This window comes from Drosophila obscura, unplaced genomic scaffold, assembly GCF_018151105.1.
Source record: "Drosophila obscura isolate BZ-5 IFL unplaced genomic scaffold, ASM1815110v1 contig_189, whole genome shotgun sequence".
Lineage (NCBI taxonomy): Eukaryota > Metazoa > Arthropoda > Insecta > Diptera > Drosophilidae > Drosophila > Drosophila obscura.
Window position 1 is genome coordinate 1,149,511 of NW_024542777.1, and position 19,162 is coordinate 1,168,672.

General features: G+C 41.0%; 1 protein-coding gene across 1 annotated transcript in view; it reads right to left on the reverse strand.

The window, feature by feature from the left end:
- The window catches only part of LOC111066712 (Ig-like and fibronectin type-III domain-containing protein 2), a 70,097-nt gene that overhangs the window by 41,160 nt on the left and 9,775 nt on the right, over positions 1 to 19,162 (reverse strand). The window contains exon 2 of the mRNA XM_022355529.2: positions 681 to 770. Coding sequence (XP_022211221.2) covers positions 681 to 689 — 9 coding nt within the window. The 5' untranslated portion in view covers positions 690 to 770. The remainder of the gene's footprint in view (positions 1 to 680; positions 771 to 19,162) is intronic.

Consider the following 19,162-nt stretch of genomic DNA (forward strand, 5'->3'; position numbering starts at 1 on the left):
ATCGAGACTGAGGCTGAGGATGAGGCCTGAGTCTGAGTCTGAGCTGGGTTGCAATGGTGCCTCGGGCTCTTATTTTCTCGTTGCCTTGGCAGTCAGTTTGTCTGTGTGTATTTTGGCCTATTTGCATTATGAATTATTTATTTTGTTTATTTCTTCTCTGCCACCAAAACACGGACTCGACTCAGTGAGAGAGCGGGCGAGGCAGAAGCAAAAGCAGAAACAAACCGAACCGAACCCGGAAAATGTTGCAAAAGTGGAATACTTGACGTCGTCCCAGTGATAAACGGGCAGAAATAAGAGCAAGAACAAACCCAAGAAAAACCAAATATAAAGCCCACGAAATACGCGAAAATTGTTTGTTCGGATTAAATTTATGAATATTATATTCAGGCAAAAGTTCGGCCACCCAAGCCCCGCCTCACACTGCAGTAGCACAAGTTTGTCTATAAATTTGTTTGCCTCCTACTTTCACTCCCATCAGCCCTCCCACACAGACTTTACGGCCATTCAGCCCCCAAAAAAGAGGTAAATTGCCAGCTATTGCAGCTCGCTTAAGGGTATCATTCTGGTCAAATTGTTTACTTTGACGGCGGCCCATCACGGTACTCGTAAAATGATATATGGACTGCTCGGTATCCCGAAGGGTGTTCGATGTTAATGAGCTGGGAGGACGGACTTACGTGGCTCATAAAGTTTGCGACTGCTGAATCTTTTCTGCTTCAAAGTTTTCCACAAATTCATTCAAACCATTCGTTTAAATCGTTCAAGTTCTGTAGGGAAAGAGCAAAAAATATAGTTTTAAATTAGTTCAAATAGAAACAAATTTTGAGATGTTTTTAATATTTTTAAGTCACTATAGATTCACAAATTGGTATACTCATATCTAAATAAATATTTTGCCTTTTTTAATATTTACTAACTAAATGTAACTAAAACGAGAAGGAACGTGTGAGTCGCTTCTGGGGACGCGCCTCTACTTATACCCGTACTCAGTCAGCATATACATTTTTGAGCTTATGATTTTTTAGAATTTTAGATTAAAAAAAAAACATTTTGCATTTAACATTTTTTTGCTACATCTGTTATCTACATCTACATCTACAATGTATATGTTACATCTAACATGTAGATTATAGATATACCATTTATATTCTACATCTCCTCCGCTAGGGGTTGCTCGCGCACTGAGCGAGGCAGAGTGTGCGAGCGAGAAAGAGAATCAGTAGCGTCAGCAGCGCTGGAGAAGGAGGGGGAACCAACAGAAAATTAAATTCCTCATTCTGGCTATAATTATGATCCGATCTGATTCAGATTCGGCAATCTGGTAGATATGGGCATTTTCTACGATACCGCGTTTTGAGTTTTATCGTATCTTTAAAATTGTGTGTTCGGCTAAGCGCCGGCCCATGGCAGCACAATGAGCAATGAGACCATATGTAACATCTCTTAAATGTAACGTCTCTCTTAATTACCGTTTTGTTTGCTTTGCTTATGCTCTATCTGGTGCTTTTCTCTCTGTCGGCGTTCGACAGCCGCTGTGGGGGAGGCTCGTCAGAGAAAGCAGAAGACACTTCAGATTCGATCATCACCGTAGTTAAACGTTTTGCTGTCTGGCACAGTGACCTGCCTGCCACAGAGTTCTAAACTAAACCTTACATAAACCTAACAACTTCAACAGTCTTGAACCGGCCCCCGCGTCTTCAATCGACCCATCGTTAACTCTCGTTATCAAATCCGCACACCTTTCGCTAGTTTTGGATAGAACATATATATTAACTTAAGTACAATAAACTGTGAATATATTAATTGAACAATCGTCGTCTCTTAAATAATCTGGCAAAACAACGCTACTGAAGAAGCTCAGTAGCTCAACATTGTGCCTGCCACAGATCTTCGTTATTTGTGGGGGCGGAAGGGGCTGGGCGAAATTTTGAAATACACTTGTAGCAGTGTGATATCACATGAGTCTGGAAACCAAATTTGGTTGCCCTAGCTTTTATAGTCTCTGAGATCTAAGCGCTTATCGAGACAGACAGACAGACGGACAGACAGACATGGCTATATCGACTCGGCTATTGATGCTGATCAGGAATATATAAACTTTATGGGGTCGGAATCGTTGCCTTCTCTGCGTTACACACATGCACTTTTACCACAAATCTAATATACCCCTTAACTCTTTTTGAGTACGGGTATAAAAACGATGGCTATGAGTACCCTAAGCAAAATTGTAAACACACATAATATCCAATGCGTTTGTAATTTTTCTTTCTAAAACCATCTCCAGAAAATCTGAGACATTTCCATGGCGTTCCTTCACCTACCAGACCATCACCCCTTCCCCATCCACCGTCAAGTATCTAGGTCGAGGGGCTTACAATGTAGACGCCTTTTGTTCATAAAGGAAATTAACTCCTTTCATGCCAGAAACGCTCGAATTGTGTTTGCAAATTTGCATTAGCATTAAAAATGTTATAAATTTGCAGGTAAACGTTTCAGAGGAAGCTAAGCACGAATAAATCTACCTTTAGAGCTCGTCGAAAATGCTCCTCTTAGTCGCAGGCGCAGTCCCAGTCCAAGTCCACTGCAGGACAGGCCAAACAGGCAGAGGAGTAAGTGATTGTAGCTCCTTTTGGATGTATTGGAGCGAGAGGTGTGTAGGGCAGGGGGTTTTTTGGGTGGGTGGGTATAAGTGCGATGAATTTGGAATGAATGCAATCTTGCTTAAATATGCAAGGAACGCTCACACAGAGATAAAGACACGCCCACTCCTATTTTCACGCCCACTCCCCACACACACAGCGTAGACATTAAACATTGAAGCGACAAACGAAATGAAAAACGGCTGTGCAAATTAATTTTACGTAGTACGAACAACAACAACAGCAGCCACAGTAGCAACAAAAGAAAGTGCGACTGTGACTGTGACTACAGCAGAACCTCCCCAGCAGAGACGATGAATAGCAGGCAGCAACAGCAGCAACAACTATGCCAGGCACGCCCATAACTCCAACATCTACATGGGCCGTAGTGGGGGACAGGAGATCCCAACCCCCCCTCCTGCCAAGGATAAGGATGACTTCCAAACAGCTAGACAAACATTTAAAGGATTGCCAGCAGGCTTGCCCCCACCCCACATTCCACATCTCCACATCCCCAGGACCAGCCCATAAAACCCACCCACCCACACTCTATTTCGCTTTAATTACCACGCTCTAAGGAGAAGCACGAGTATGGGGCCCCCCAAAAAGAGCTAAGGGGAGAGCTAAGCAGAAGTTGAAGGAATAAACGTTATTTGTGTTGTGGTTCAGGAATTCTGTAGAAAACAGTGCACCGCCGCACGGCGTCTTTTTTGGGGTAGGGCACTCGAATTGTATTTATTACGAGTGCAAATGATCGCAGGTGTGGCTGCGCTTTTGTAATGAAATGAATCTGAATAAAGCAGTAACAGTTACTCGAGCACTTAACCAAAATGCACATTTATGTATGTAGCTTCACAGTTATGCCCACAGTGCTTCTTTGCATTTAATAAAATACATGTGCTAAAAATTAATTAAAACCCAAAAAAGTGTGCCTGCACTTTCTAGCCAACAACGTATCGGGCTATCGATACCAAACAATTTCCTCCTGAGTCAGCATTCCCTGTACAGTGTACACAAATTGCATTAAGCCCCTATTAGACGCAACAGGAATAAACAACGGGCCAACACAGCTGACCCAAGAGGAGCAGAGTCCTAGCGGCGAAACTATTTCACAATTAAGCATTTAAGGCCATAGTTAAACATTGTCGCGGTGATAGTCGCCCGTGCACCTGCACAGCAGTTAGCAGTTAGCTTTTTATTTAACCCATTACTTTTGCAGTCAGTCCTCAGTCCTCAGACTGAGCACTGCAGCTAAATAAAGCCGGTACTAAAATGTTGCCCAACGGCAGCCACCAAAGCTGCCACGCCTTCCAAAGCAACGCGGCAACGTAGCAGCAGCGAAGCCAGTCTGCGCCAATAAATAAATTCCCAAACACCCCAAAAAACAAACAGCAGTACTCCCAACATCCCAACAGCAACAGCAGTATCAACTCGAGACCAACTTTGACTTTAACCACACCACAGTCTTTGTACTTGGGTACGGTTGGGGTACTGCACCAAGTTATCCCATCTATTTTTTCCTTCCCTTTTGGGTTGACATTTTTTGCCATCCACGATGTGGCGTGTTGGCAATATGCATATGGTAAGTCCTTAAGTCGAGGTGCTTTGTGGGATGGGAAACCTTTTATTTGATTAAATACATATGTACATCTCCTTTAGCTTAAAAGCAGCTAAAATAGTTTTGGGTTTTATTGGGGTTAGCTGGGGATAGCTACGATGTCTTCTAGATAAACATTTCAATTACTTTACATAGCTGCAAGTAATGAAATTCAATCTACAATGCAGTTCAAGGTGGTTTTTTCATTTCGTCTAGGACAAATTGGAGTCATTTATATTAAATCTCAATCACTCAATCCAACATATGATCATGCAGCCCACTCCTAATCAACTTCGATTCCTGATCGATTTGATAAAGTTGAATTTATTGAAAATACATACAGCCTGTTTTAGGCATGAGTTAAAAAAAGTCGAAAAAAGTAACAGATTTATGCAAACAAAATACAGCACTCGTATATTTATTTAAGAGGTTTTATAGTATAGTTTTCGAAACTTTTTGTTTGCATTAAATTATTTTTCAGCTCGTACTTTGACGCTTTTCTTAATTTCTAAGCCTTTGTTGTTCGAATCTAGCTTATATTGATTTTGAAATTCTGACAGCACTGGATAAATAACACAAGGGAACAAAATTGAGCTTTTCGTGTGTTGATTGAAAACTGATTAAAGTTTTCTACTAATTTGAGGTCGTTGATTTAAAATCTGATCTTCATTTTTATACCCGTACTCAAAAAAGAGTTAAGGGGTATACATACCTATACATATACATACCATACATACATACATACGGACAGACAGACATGGCTATATCGACTCGGCTATTGATGCTGATCAGGAATATATATACTTTAAGGGGTCGGAAACGTTTCCTTCTCTGCGTTACACATATCCATTTTTACCGCAAATCTAATATACCCCTTAACTCTTTGGGAGTACGGGTATAAAAAGTTTGAAAATCGCTTGATGAGGAACTTTGAACTTTAAATTTTTGGAAAAAACTTCAAATATACTATTAAGACCTGTAATTTAATAAAAACGCGACCTGAGGAAGGAAAAAAATCTTTAAAAAAGTTCTAGCAAACATGGCTGAGTAATTGTTGTTATTTTTGCGCTATCAACGTAGAGGCATGAACAAAACAAACCTAACGTTTTGTCTATTACCCGACTAGTCCTGTACTCTAGTGATGAGTTTTGGACATATTTTTAAACTGAATACGGAAAACCGTTTTCAAGTAATTCACTATATGTAGGACATAGCGGTATGTCGCGAAAAATCAACTTCATTGGAAAAAACTAATTACAGATTTGGATTGGGCGTCCCCAATTAGCTCAAAAACAGTTACAGTTCTTAATCAATAATAACCTTGCTCCCTTTACTTATCAACAATTGTTATCTAAGGAATCTAATATTATTTCTGATCTGTTGTTTTGTTACTTGGAATATTTTTAAATTATATCTACTTGTCAATGCAAAGGAGAGGAATCTGGAAATCTTTAACTATGTAATTATATACGTAAAAGTCAGATAGAAATCTTCAATTAAGTTCAATGATTATTTACTGGAGCACTTGCAGCGCAGCTGAGAATCCATTAGGGTTCTTTAGGAGCAACCACAACCATCGAATTTTTTAATTAACCCGAACTCTTGGCTGATTGAATTTCCACATCGTCTCATTTTTTATAGTGGCGCAACTTGGACGTGGCAGAAAATCGGTTCCGTTCCCATTTCTTATCCGTAAACTTCACTTTTATGCAGACATACTCGTACTCCTCGTACGGGTAGTTAAGCCACACCACACACACGCACTGGAGCACTGGCAGACAGACGGGAAAGATTATTTTCGTACTTTTTATCTTCATGCGTTCAGGGTGCGCACTTGGCGCTTAAAAAGTCAACGGAGCAAACTAGGAAGGCAGCCTGCCAATTTGTGACTGTCTCTTCATCCAACCCTACCCCTATCTCCCATTTCCGATCCTACCATATTCCTCATCTCGACTTGGCTCTGACTCTGGCTCTGGGTCTGTCTCCAGCTCGGGGTCGTGGTCGGGGCGGGCTGTGGCTGTGGCAAAGCGCGACGGTGCAAAGCTGACAGCTGCTTAAATAATTTCCAGTCATGTGCGCCGCCCACAAAACACAACTAAAGCGAACGTACAGCGTGGAGAAAAAAGGAAAACAGAAAAGAAAAGCCAAAGCCAAAGAAAAGTTGCCTTCTTATGCCTTGTCTTTCCTCCACTTCCTCTGACATCCGGCTGGATGTTGGGGTGGAGTTCTCGTGTACCCTAAGTCGACTTTACGTCGTCGTCTGCGTATCAATATGCGGGGTCAGTATTTAGATGCCCTCACTTGGGGTGCATGGGGCAAGGAATCTGGAATGAGGAAGGAGCCCCACGAAGGCTTCCCCTAATCATAACTAAGCCAGGAGCTAAACCATTTTGGTGGCGTATACATTTTGTATATTGATTTATATTTCATTTTAATTTGAAGTGGAAAGATTCAACCATCAGAGTTCTGAAGAAATTATATGTAAGGAATTACGTATGGTATGTGGACATATAATCCCCTCGAAACATCAGCACAGCTTCTTTAGAGTATCTTTTCTTCGTCTATCGCCAATTTCCAATGAATTTTGTACTTGAGTGGAGAAAAGCATTTGTGCAGAGGAAAATCTATGTGTCTGCTACATGTTTAATTGCTGCTGCGTGAAGATGTTAATCTATTTTGAGCAGCGGCTAACAAAAACGCCTGTCCTACAACTACTGCTGACAGGGAACATTGTACTATGGCTGGCTCAAAGGAAGCCAGCGAAAGAAATGGATAGACGCACCGAGAAAGATATGGGGGGAGAGAGAGAAAGAGAGGGAGAGCAAAGCTGAAAGCAATCAGTGGGATACTAATTCAGGCCACTTCTCTAAAAGCTTACTTTGGCCTGTGCAGGGTAGGGCTCTGTGCAGGCATCGCATCGCATCGCATCGCGGAAATGACGAGGAAATTGTGTAAATTGATTATAGATAGCCCGGTTTCTATACCAGGGTAGACCCTCCTCCCGGAACCCCCTGCCAGCTCCTTCCACTTAGTGGAAAAGTCAATCATAGCCGTGTCTGTGATATCGAAGCATGATATAAATATATTTAAATTTAACTTTTTTTCTCTTCGGGTCTCATCTCTGTTCTGTCGTCGCCTTCGCCTTGGCCGAGGACAGAATGCCCGCCATAGCAAAAAAACAAAATTTATTGCGAACGAAAATTAATTAAATTAAATGGACTGTGAAAAATTTGCGCTCAATATTTTCAGTTTTCTCTCTTTTTATTTCTGTGTCGACCTTCCTTTCACCAAAGTATTAATATTAAAGTTTTCGCTTGAGCTTTAGTAATACATAGAGAGGGTGACAGGCAGAGAGAGCGAGAAAAGGAGGAATGAAAAGTCGAAATACTGATGTAATTAAAAATGTTCTTTGCGATTTAGTTTTTTTATACATACATCAAAATACTTCTTAGGGATAAATCCATGGTGCGGAAATGTTTAAGCTGGGGTATGGTTGGGCATTGGATATTCCAAGATATATTTCAAATATATCTAATATTAATGATTACTTTAATGTATTCAATTCAACTCGCACGACACGAATAATCCTATTTTCTTAATTTCAAAGAAACACCGCGCAGGCTGCCTAATTAACCGCCCACTTACCTCTTATGGCGCATTATATTACACATTCAAGCCACTTGAAGCGGAGCTGTATAATCTTTTATCTGCTCGGTACACATGCGGCGAGAGCCAGACGGTGCCAGGGGCAGAGACAGGGACAGAGAGGGAGTCACTTAGAGAACACACATATACTCGTAGTATAAATGCGCCATAAATATAGATCTTATTAACCTGTTGACATCAATTTCCACGCACATTACGATTACCACACAAGTGTGGGTGGATGCACCCTCTCCTCTCCCCCTGCTTTTTCCACCCAAAAAAAGCAAATGCTCGAAATGCCATCGACATGTAATTTAATGGGTGGGAATCCCCTCCATTTCTGGCTGTTCTGGATGCTCGAATAGCATCGAAATCGCATGCCAGGCCTAAAGAGGGATCCAAGGGAATCCAAGCGAGCATTGGGAGGGTTCGCAGAGAGGACGCAGCGCCAACGACAGTCGTCCTTGTAGTCGCTGATAAGCTTTGATTTCCTGTAACAGGCAACGATGGCGTCGACAAAATCGTCTCCTCAGACACAGCACACAAAGAGCGAGCGTGGGCGGATGAAGCATGTTGAAATCCGCTTAGAGTCTCTACATTTTTAATACCCAATAACCAAGAGGTTATCCTGACGGGGTATGTACAGCTCTGTGGCGGGGAATGTATATAACCGGCAAGGAGCGACGGCATTAAACGGTTGAAAATGTTCAGTGTTCGTTTGGGAAAAGAAACGAAAAATACATTCATACATATGTATCCTAGTTTGGAACACTTACATCCGATTTTTGAAGGTTGTGTTAACATCACAGAAGGCTGACTGAAGTATAAGACATACAATTTTCAGTTTTGGTCGTATTCTACTACACTTCCAGACCAATTTAGACAGACATAGAGAAACAGAAAAAGCTGTGGCATTATTTGTACCAAGGCTATGCTATCCAACGCACTGTCACCAGATCGATTACAAATCTAGGCATACATTTATTCACCCGCTTACTCTACTGGGAACTAGATGGGAAAACGAGCACTGGGTTCCATTTCTTGTTAATTAATTAATAATTCATATTTCCATTTGTTGGTTCTGTCTAGGGATAAAGTAATACGATGTAAGAAATAAATTGATAATGGAACATGCAAGTCCAATGATAATAGTTTAATCTGTAGCTGATTAGATCTACTTAGAAGACTTACTAGAATCAATCTCGTCTCTCCTCGTATCCCAATGCAAGAACTTTGCGATCATGATCCTTGGATCAAAACTATCATAAGTGAAATCAGAGAGCAAGAACATATACATATGTAAGTATAAGTAAGTATCTCCGAGTCGAAACCCCATTCAAAGGCTCTTTATCTTTCTTTTTGTTTCTGGCCAAATTATTCTGTTGACGAATTTATTAGCGAAGCGATGGCTGAAGTTTTATTTTATTTTCGCTGCCTTTCGTTCCGTTTCTTTTTTTTGTGTTTGTCGTGGCTGTCTTACTATATTTTCAATTGGATTCTTTTATTTTTTGCTAACGATGTTATTGACTTTTACAGCTTTCGATGTGACTGGCAGTGCGTGTGCCAGTCTGTGGGATAACTTGTAATTCCGTCGGTAGGACTTTTTTCCGTCTGCTCGCTTTTTGCTTGTACTCTTCATTGGAGGCGACACGTAGCGTGCGGTGCGACGCGGTGCGGTGCGGTGCGGTGCGTAAAAAGCGTGAAAGAGACAGCCGCATGCATTTGCCGGATTGCCGGATTGCCGTGCCAGCGGAAACGGAAATCACAACACAACGCGCGGACTAAACATGACAGCCAAAAGCTGTCATGTCCCAGAGCCAAGTGTGGCTGATGCGTGTGTGTGTGTGTGTGTGTGTGTAAGCGATGCCATGGGGAAAAAAAGTGTCATGAAAGGGAGAAAAAAAGAAAACCTCAAATGAAATGAAATGAAATTGCAGGCCAGCCCCAACTACAGACTTAATACGATTGTGGTCTAATGAATTAAAGGCTGAACCGACTCGCACACACGGACCAAGACAAATCAACGCAGGAAAATCTGTCAGAAGCGGAGAGCCATACAAAACGGGCACGGGAGAAGACTGTGCCACACCAAAAACAAAACCCCGTCCGAAATAAAACAAAAAGGTGGCCGGAATGGAGAGAGCCAGAAGCCCAGGGCAAAGCCAAAGCAAGTGTAAAATTGTAGAAACAAAAGTGAAACGATGCCGTCAGATAGGAGCAGGCAGTAAAAGATTGAATTTGTATCTATGTCCCATGTATCTCTCTCTCTCTATCGTACGTGTGTGTGTGTGCTCGTGTGGGTCAACTGATTGTGTGTGTGCCTGGCCAACAGCAGCAGAAGCAGCAGGAGGATCTGCCATCTGAGACCTATGTGGACATTGTGCGTTTAACCACGTAATAGTCTCGGCAGCGATGCGGACTTACGGCAACAGTCAGAGGGCTTAGCACAGTGGGGCAAAACAGCGCAGCAAAGGGTACTACCTGAGTATCCCCATAATTGTGGAATACAGCGATCCAAAGTCATTGAATCATGTCTTTCCCAGCCAGTCGTAACCAAACTCTAAGAAACTACCCCTCCCCACATTCTCAGATTCAATTTCAGAGATTCGATTTGTTATCTTTCTATCTGGGCTTTCTCAGGTTGTTATTTCATCTTCCAGATTTCAGTGAATATCCCTTTGGGTGCACACTGCCTTGACAGAGCCTTTCATGTCCTGTTTCATCTGACTGCCTGCCCCTTCTCCTGTCCCCCTGTCCTTCTGTCCATGTCGCCTGTTCTACGATACATTCCCATCTTCGTTTTTAATAGCAAAAACACTTCCCCAGCTTGTCTATCTCTCTCCCAGTCTGTCTCTCCGGTCTTGTGCGTGCTTGGCCAGCTTTGTTTTCGCATGTGAAAGTATTTAATTCAATTTGCGCTTAATTGAGACGGGCTGACTGTACTCGCCATGCCATCCCATCTCCCATCCAATCACACACGCCTCGACAATCCCGACCATCCCGACCAGTAGGCAGCTGTCAAGCCAACCCAAACGAAGCGAGCCGCTGCCACCCAGCCAGCCCCAAGCCCCAAACCCCAGCCACAGCCGCAATCGACCCCCCACTCCACCCCACTCAGTTGATAAAGCATCAAAAGAAATGTACAGCCAAGTGTTGGTTCGTTCGTTGTCTTAACAATTTATAAATTAATTATGTATGCACAGCACTGTGTGTGTGCTGTAAGCCAAAAGCAGAAACAGCAACAACTCAAGACCCACATACGAGTACGATATGTACGATTTGTACGATATGTATGCATATAGACTCCAGCATATCGTAGAGACACTTATACATTTATGTACTTAGCCAGACACCATATGCGTAGTCATACATTTTAAATATAAACGCGTTAAGTGTTTCAATGCCACTCGTTAGACCCCATCCAGTCACCACCACCTCCTCCCGCACCCCCCCGAAGGCAGTACCAGTTGTCACTTGGAGATGGACATGAAACAGATTTTGTCTGGCCTTTGGCCATGTCATCCACAGAATATTAAGTATTTTCACTAATAATTCATTACATTTGTTACGTTGTGCTGCTGCAAATGTTGGGCTTTGGTTTTTATAGCCACGTCTTGGATTGTTTTGTTGGTTTTTAGTGTTTGGGTCACCACTTGGGGTTACCATGATGCTGGACCTCTTACACATATGTATGCTTTTTACATGCTTCACTGACAGTGTTCACCACAGGTCAAAGCACATTAATGCGCGACTCGAGTTTCTATTTATTCTATTTCTATTTTTTTTAACATTTTCTTTTCATTTTTTATCGTTTTTTGGATTCATACAAGCGCTCTCAATATTTTAATAAAACGAAAACTGCCTTTTGATATAAAAAATCTCATCTCGTTATTAAACCCGTAACGCCATCCATCCATCTACATATCATTTGCACCACTCTGACATTTCAAAACAACAACCCCATAAAAATCGCTCCAAAATTTGCATTTTGGTGTAAAGCACCTGCCTGCCACGTGTCCGGCATAGCACACATTTCCCGGCTGGAGTCGCCACCGAACTAGCGGCTGAACTTTTCGTTTGGTCTCGCATTTCAAAAGCTGTGTCGCATTACACATTTTTGGCACATAATACAGCTCGTTCCCCAGCTCGTTCGAAATGGTTCTGCTTTGCCACTGCTGTTGTCTCACTAATTGTCACTAAATATGGCTTCAGTTAATTCCAGTTTCGGTTACTTAGCAGCTTACGAGTAAATGCAAAAAAAGAGAGTGACAAAAATAGATACAAACTGGAAAGGAGGATGGGGAGATGGCACCCGTACGTCATTTGATAAAGTGTCAGTCAGTTCCCTAGCTGTCATTCAGTCAGTCAGTCCGTCAGTCAGTTAGTCATTGAAGCGTTCAATCTTCTCACATTTTTTAGCACCTTTGTCAGCTTATCCAGCTCGTGTCAATTGCGATTGTTCGTCCGTCGGTTGTGCGAGACATTTTGCAATACTCGCACGAGTATCTCTCCATATCTGTCCGACAGGTTGAGAACGCCCCTGGGGCTTGAACCAAACAAAATAGTTTTGAGCTTTTGCCCTGACAGTTCTTGTCGCACTTTTTCCCGCCCTTTGGTTGGCTCAACAGCTCCACTCCTGTCACGCAAACAGATAAACACACAGGCCAACAGCAAAACAACCGATTACGGCCTTATAACTTTCTAATACAATATGTTCGAACATCGAATGACTCGAGACTTGAGACCGCCTCGCATCGATATGTTTGTAAGCCCTTTGGCTTACACATGTTGGAACGATAAACAGATGCAATTATCAATATCTTTGCGAGGTTGTCAAGCCACGGAAACCTCTTGCGTAGGAGAGTCTCTCTCTATGACTGTCTCTCACTATATATATATATATATATAAATAAATAATGTATATTTATAGTGGATTATCCAGTTCAGTTTAAGCTTTAAACAACTCAGTTAATGTATCAAGTATCTGTCAAGTGTCTGCCAATCAATTGTTCAATCCCATTTTAAACACTTATTGCTCACTACAGGATAACTTACAGTCCATACACTCATCAGACCCTTTCTTACTCGACTTTAATTGCTTCGAGTTATTGTTATTATTTTTGATATTTTTCTTTATCTTATTTTCAACGCTGTGAATTCAATACGATAAAATTGCTCACATGACCTTGGGGCGCATCACCCAGCCATACCATTTTTTGTTTTCGTTACGTTTGCGGTTTACGCTTTGCTGCTGTTGCTTCACGTTCTCCTGCTTCTCTGCTCTTCGCAGATAACTATGTATCTTCATCCTCTTTGCCTACAGCTTCTCGCTGTACCTCTCTTCCACCGCTTGTATCTGTTGTACCTGAGTATCTTTCTGTGTAATCAAGAGAAGCAGCACCTAGCAGCGATTTTAATTATTGATCTTGTGCCTCAGTCGGTTTGAGTTTTGAGGTTCGTTACAATCATTACGAGAATTGTTCGACTTTCATAGAACTCATGCTTGGATATTGTGGATTCTGTTCGGTTTTGGGGGGTGGGCGGAGATTGGGGGCTGGGACCGGGCCCAACCCACATGGCACATCTATAACTGGCTGGGAGTCAACCGATTGTGTGCATTTGAAAGAGGGAACAGTAGATGCTCAATATGATGGGCACAGTTTTTGAATTCATTTGTTACGTGTGGTTCATCTTCAATCATTTTCATGTGGGAGCAAGTCCTGCACTATATACTTACATACATATATTCCTATTTTATACCATTCTATCTTCGCTATAACTTCTGCCATAAATCACTCGATGCCTTACATTCCAGACCTTAAACCCTCCCTCGCCTTAGTCTCATGGCTCGCAATAGCTAGTTCGCACTGTGGTTGCATTGCATGTGCCTGCCCCGACTGCTGACCCACTCAGCTGCCGTGCCTCATCATAAGCATCACTCAAAGCAAACGTTGCTGCTGCTTTGCTTATTTGCATCAAGTCGAGTGGGTTTCTGTTTCTTCTTTTTTTTAATGATTTCTGTTGGAATTATAAGCAGTCGTCGGAGCAGCAGAGAAAAAAGAGAAAAAAATGCTAAAATAAAAAATAATTGTTATAAGTGTGTATAAGTCAAGGTCAGGCAAAGCTCTCTTTTCTGATGTAACTTTGGCTTCCCTCTGCCAGGGCTGGGGCAACCTAGTTCCGTTCCCCCCATTTTTATTTATATTTGTATTAAGTGCTAGTTGCGGTCTTCTATATGGTACTGCCACGTGGTATGAGTATCCGAGTATGCATGGCATACTCGTATATGTATGCCTTTATGGTGCTAGTGTGTAGTTTGTGCATGAAACATTGCATTTTTATTGAAGTACAGCCAGGTCCAAGTGGTCTTTGCCCTTGTGCTAAGCCCGAGATGGCTGCAAATGCATTAAATTCAGCCTTGAACTATGATTTACTGGCATATGCGTATGCATACATACGTATGTAGTAAAATGTACATATATTTCATGCAAGTATTTTTCTGTTTCTGTTTGTTTGCCTGTTTCTTGGCACAATTAGAATTTTGGCAAATTTTCTCTTTGGCTGACACTTTTCTTGTGATGAAAATCTGGTATTTGATTTGGGGTTTGGCAAATTGTCGTGGCAATGGTTTTCTTGGTTTCGGGTTTGAACTTTTGCTTGATCATATTGTCAATATTTGTCAATTTACTTGGGTAAAAACGAAATGTGTCTGAAACCAGAGTCTGATTACTATATTTTTGAAGAAATACATTTTAAAGATTTGTTTTAATACGTCATGTAAAGAATTGTGAGTGCATTATATTTTGTTCCAATAAGGAAAAGTACAAAAAATGTTATCGTTATTTTGGGTCTGCAGTTTTATTTAAATAATAAACGTTTCGATTCAATGCGATTCAATACATAAATGCTGTAAGTCAATGCATTTGTTTGTGCTTTTTGTATTTTTATTTCACTTTGACTGTGTTGCTTTAGGCATGTAGTGCACATGAAAATATGTATAAATGTAAAAAATTAAATAAGTTAATTAATTGTGGTTATATGTTTTCACTAGATCTAAAATATAAAAACAAAAAGTATTTTTCAGAAGCATTTTATTAACTAAAGATTACGCTAAAATTGAGAAGTTATATAAATTGTTATATTTAATATTGTAACTTTATTAAATATAGGCATTAATTTTACTTTGTTATTCAAATAAAAAAATATTCAATACTCATCAAAAAAATACCATATAATGACCTGAACTATTTTAAAGACTTATAAATATGAATCATTAGTAAACGACCATAAATGATCAACTTTATTAAGCATCCCGAGCTAAGTGCTTAACCTAATTACAGCCCGTTGAAAATATCATTTACATTTTGTTAAAACCCATAAGATGCTGGAAAATATCCCAAATACTGCCATCGAGGCAGCCACAAATATTTTGTGCTATTAAATATCTACAATTTAATGGATTAATTGATTTTCAAGTAACCCTTGAAAGCCTTTTTAATAGCATTAAACACACAGAGAAAAGAGCACCAGTACCCAATCAAAAAACACACCCCCCACCCACTAGTCGAACCAACCCCAAAATAATCTTGATGAAGAAATGATGAAAATGTTTTCCACTTGCGTGAGCCGAGCCGAAAGCCAATTTAAGTATAATTTCCTTTAAGTAATTAAATTTGAATCAAAAATCTATGGGCAAACGAACGACAAACAAAGCGGTAGACAAAATGCTGTTGCTGTTGTTTGGACAGCACTCGGAGCTCGGAGCCAGCTCATTAATATTTCTTTGCATGGGAGACGCTTTTAGAGCCGTCTCGCCTTGAAACGGGTCGACTGGGCTGTGGGGCTGTGCGTGTCTGTGTAATTAAGACAAAAGGTCATTGAGAGGCCCAAAGTTTTGAGGGGAGCCCCAAAGTCGTCTACCACCTGTTCTGGTTACGATACTTAGACCTAAGTAAATACAAAACCCAACAAGCATATTAATCGTGTTTGGCAACACCAAAATACACATAACTAAAATTTGAATGAATAAACTGATTACGGTGGCGTATACGTGATAATAACTAGTAAAACGATTAACTCGGAAAATAAAATTAGGAAGCGAACAGAGCGGTGTTTCTATACTTGACAGCAGGATACATGTTTTAGATTATTTATGTACCATAAAAAGAGTAGTATGGATAGGACAAGACCACAGCGAAATGCGATTTCCTCAAGGAAACAAGGAAACGCGAAACACTGGCTAGAGAACTTTATGGTAAGGAGCAATCATAATGAAATATTTTATAGATTTTCACCTCCTTTGCCAAAAACTAAACATACTCGCAATTAGCTAACTGCATTGAATCATTTACATTTATGGGTCTGGGAAATGGTTACAATTGTGTCTCCCTGCTCACAGACAATTTATATTTATTTTATGAATTTAGATGGCTGAAAAAAGACACACTTTTCTCATCCCGAACGAAATCCACTAAATTCAGTGAATAATTTACATAAATTCGAACAAAATATAAAACGAAATAAAATAAATTTATATTCAAGTGATACATGGGGAGTACGGTCTGCAAGCATTGAGTATCCGAATGTATTACACAGCCAAACATTTCGATCACGTTCGCAGAATTTTAAGAACAAAAGTACGCCAAAAGGAGCAAAAAAAATATGGATACGCTGCGACAAGGAGAGGCGATACAGGATAAGACTCACGCAGACCCAGATCCAAGCCATTTAAATACAGTTTGAGTGTAAAAGTTTTGTACTCTCTTTTTGTTGTTAGTTTCTTTTTTTTATTTTATGCACATCTTGTACATCTTGTAAGTGGCAGTGAATCGTTTTTATATTTCGTAAACTTACATCGGCCAAAAGCTGTGATATTCAATATTTTAAAGATGTGTGTCCCTATTTGTTTCGTAGAGTAAATAACTCATTTGAAACCGACTGTTAGGACCTAGCACCATCCTAGCGTTTCCAGTATAGAGTATGCGACAGTCGAGCCGAGTCACTTTGGTTTTCCTTGAGCAGCGTGCAACCAGTCCTCACTGACGATGCTAGTGGCTGAGCGCTTCTTGCGCTGCATTATGGAAATGGTCGCGTCTTACGCGTGTATTCGCTGCCATTAAAAATTCTGGATGTTGGTGCCTGGGATGGGGCTTGTAGGGAGAAAGTAAAAGTACAACTGCAGTGCTGCAGCTTCAAGTGGATCCTTTGCCACCGCCATCTCTACCACCACCCCTTCGTTCGCCATCGCCTTCTGCCAAGCACGTGGTGTGAATGACAAATTACACACGGTATCCAGCAGCCACCACAAGAACAGCAGGAGCAGCAGCAGCAGGGGTAAAAAGTGGCGAGAGCACCAGTAACTTTTCCTTCTTTTTCTGTGTAAACGATTTATGCAACAAAAGGCTATAAAGGCAAACAATGGAAACAAGTGTAATGGCTGCTCGGGCCGCCTCACACATTCCAACTGCACAAAAGGCCAAAATTGCAGCATTTAAATAGTTGACAATAAGCTGGCTAACAGCCACAGCGGCAACAACCTCGGGTTTTCTACGCGTAGGTGGACTGTACACACAAACTTTTGTGTATGTCATTTTGAGCTCTTTTTGCTAGTCCCCATTGACTTTTGTCGAGAACATGGCCAACACATGAACTCCAAATTGACGTGTATGGGCAGCTTTACACGGCAGTCCACGCGGAGGTCAGCAATTATGGACTTACAATGCGAAAATGATGATGTAGATGCTATTTTTGTACTTCCCTAGATTATTTACAGTCATTCAAATAGGGTTGTTAATTGGTATGATCCATAATGAATGATTAAATTGCAGCAAATTTACAAACTTTTATTTCCAATTTTGAAAGTAATTTTGGGTACAATTATTAAAATTGCATTTGTGGAAATGTTAGTTTTCCACCACACTAATCTTTATGACACATTCCTGTACAAAAGATACTTTCAATCCATCTCTATTCGAGAAAACGGATCCCTCAAAAATACACAATAACAACCCAAAAAACTTTCAGCTGATATCCCCCATGGCCAAACACAACCCCAGCGTCAATCCCAACCTCTAACGCCGGGGCAACGTCCAGCATGCATATTAAAATTAAAAATATTCCCCAACGGGGAAAAAAACAGAGAAAAAATATATTAAAACTTCGCTGCACTTTGCCATGGGTGTCATACGGCACCCAACAACTTCCCCCGACTCCAGTATCCCCCTTGGCGATCTGAGTGCCCCAAAATGTGGCACTCCACCCACTGTAGGCGGGGGTGGGAGCGAAAGCATTGTTCGCGCTCTTCATGCATACTACATTCTGTTTGTTTTGGCTACTTTTCTTTTGTATTTTTGTTTATTAAGTACATTCGGATATTCATATTTTTGCCGTGCTCCATTCCGTCCGCTCACTTGTGCGTACTATCCGCACTGTCCGTCCGGGCGCTGTCACCCGCGTGCTGGCTAAGCAAGCTCTGGCTCTGGTCGCTTCTCACTTACTCCGGGCACGACTCGTTGCCGCTCATTTCTCATTCAGCTTTAGGGGCACAATTACGCAAATTGCAATTATGTTGTATTCCTCGGTTTGTCCCCAAAGTTTTCCCTTCTGGGGTAGGGTTGACTACACCGTCAGACTCGTCTCTCTTTTCCTTTCCCCCATTTTCCACAGCTCTTTTGATGAAGGGAGGAGAGTCGGAGATGTGGGGCGTGGAGCCTTGGTTGCCTTGATGACAACGACGTGACCACAGTAACAAAAACAAAATGAAAAACTTAGGCACTGTGCTTCAAAAGATCAGTTATTATTGAACAACATTTCTTGGCTTTTCAAAATTCCTGAATATGTAAATAAAATATATTTGATTTCCATTAATTAAATAAATTAATTACATTTCAAATAGCTTTAATAAGTTTTGATAAGTATCGGTATTTTATTTTATTTTATTTTATTGTATTCGTATTGAAACCAGTTCAATTGGGTTTTTATGGTCAAACAATATTATAATTCCCTCTGCACAATCTCCTTTAGAATCTTAATCCAAATAGCGAACAAAGCTCTGTTCTGTTTTTATAGAATGAAACTCCACTGACGATGGGATTGCGAACATAAGCTACATATACCCGCTTTATTTTTGAATTTTTCCCGTTTGAATATGCTTTCTAAGCCACTGCCAATTCTGTGCAGAAAATCGCCAAATGCCTTCACACGCAGGGCCTGTCATAGGCTAGCTAGAAAAAGGCTTTAAAATGTTCATATAAAGGTTGACAGTACAAAGTACGGGGTT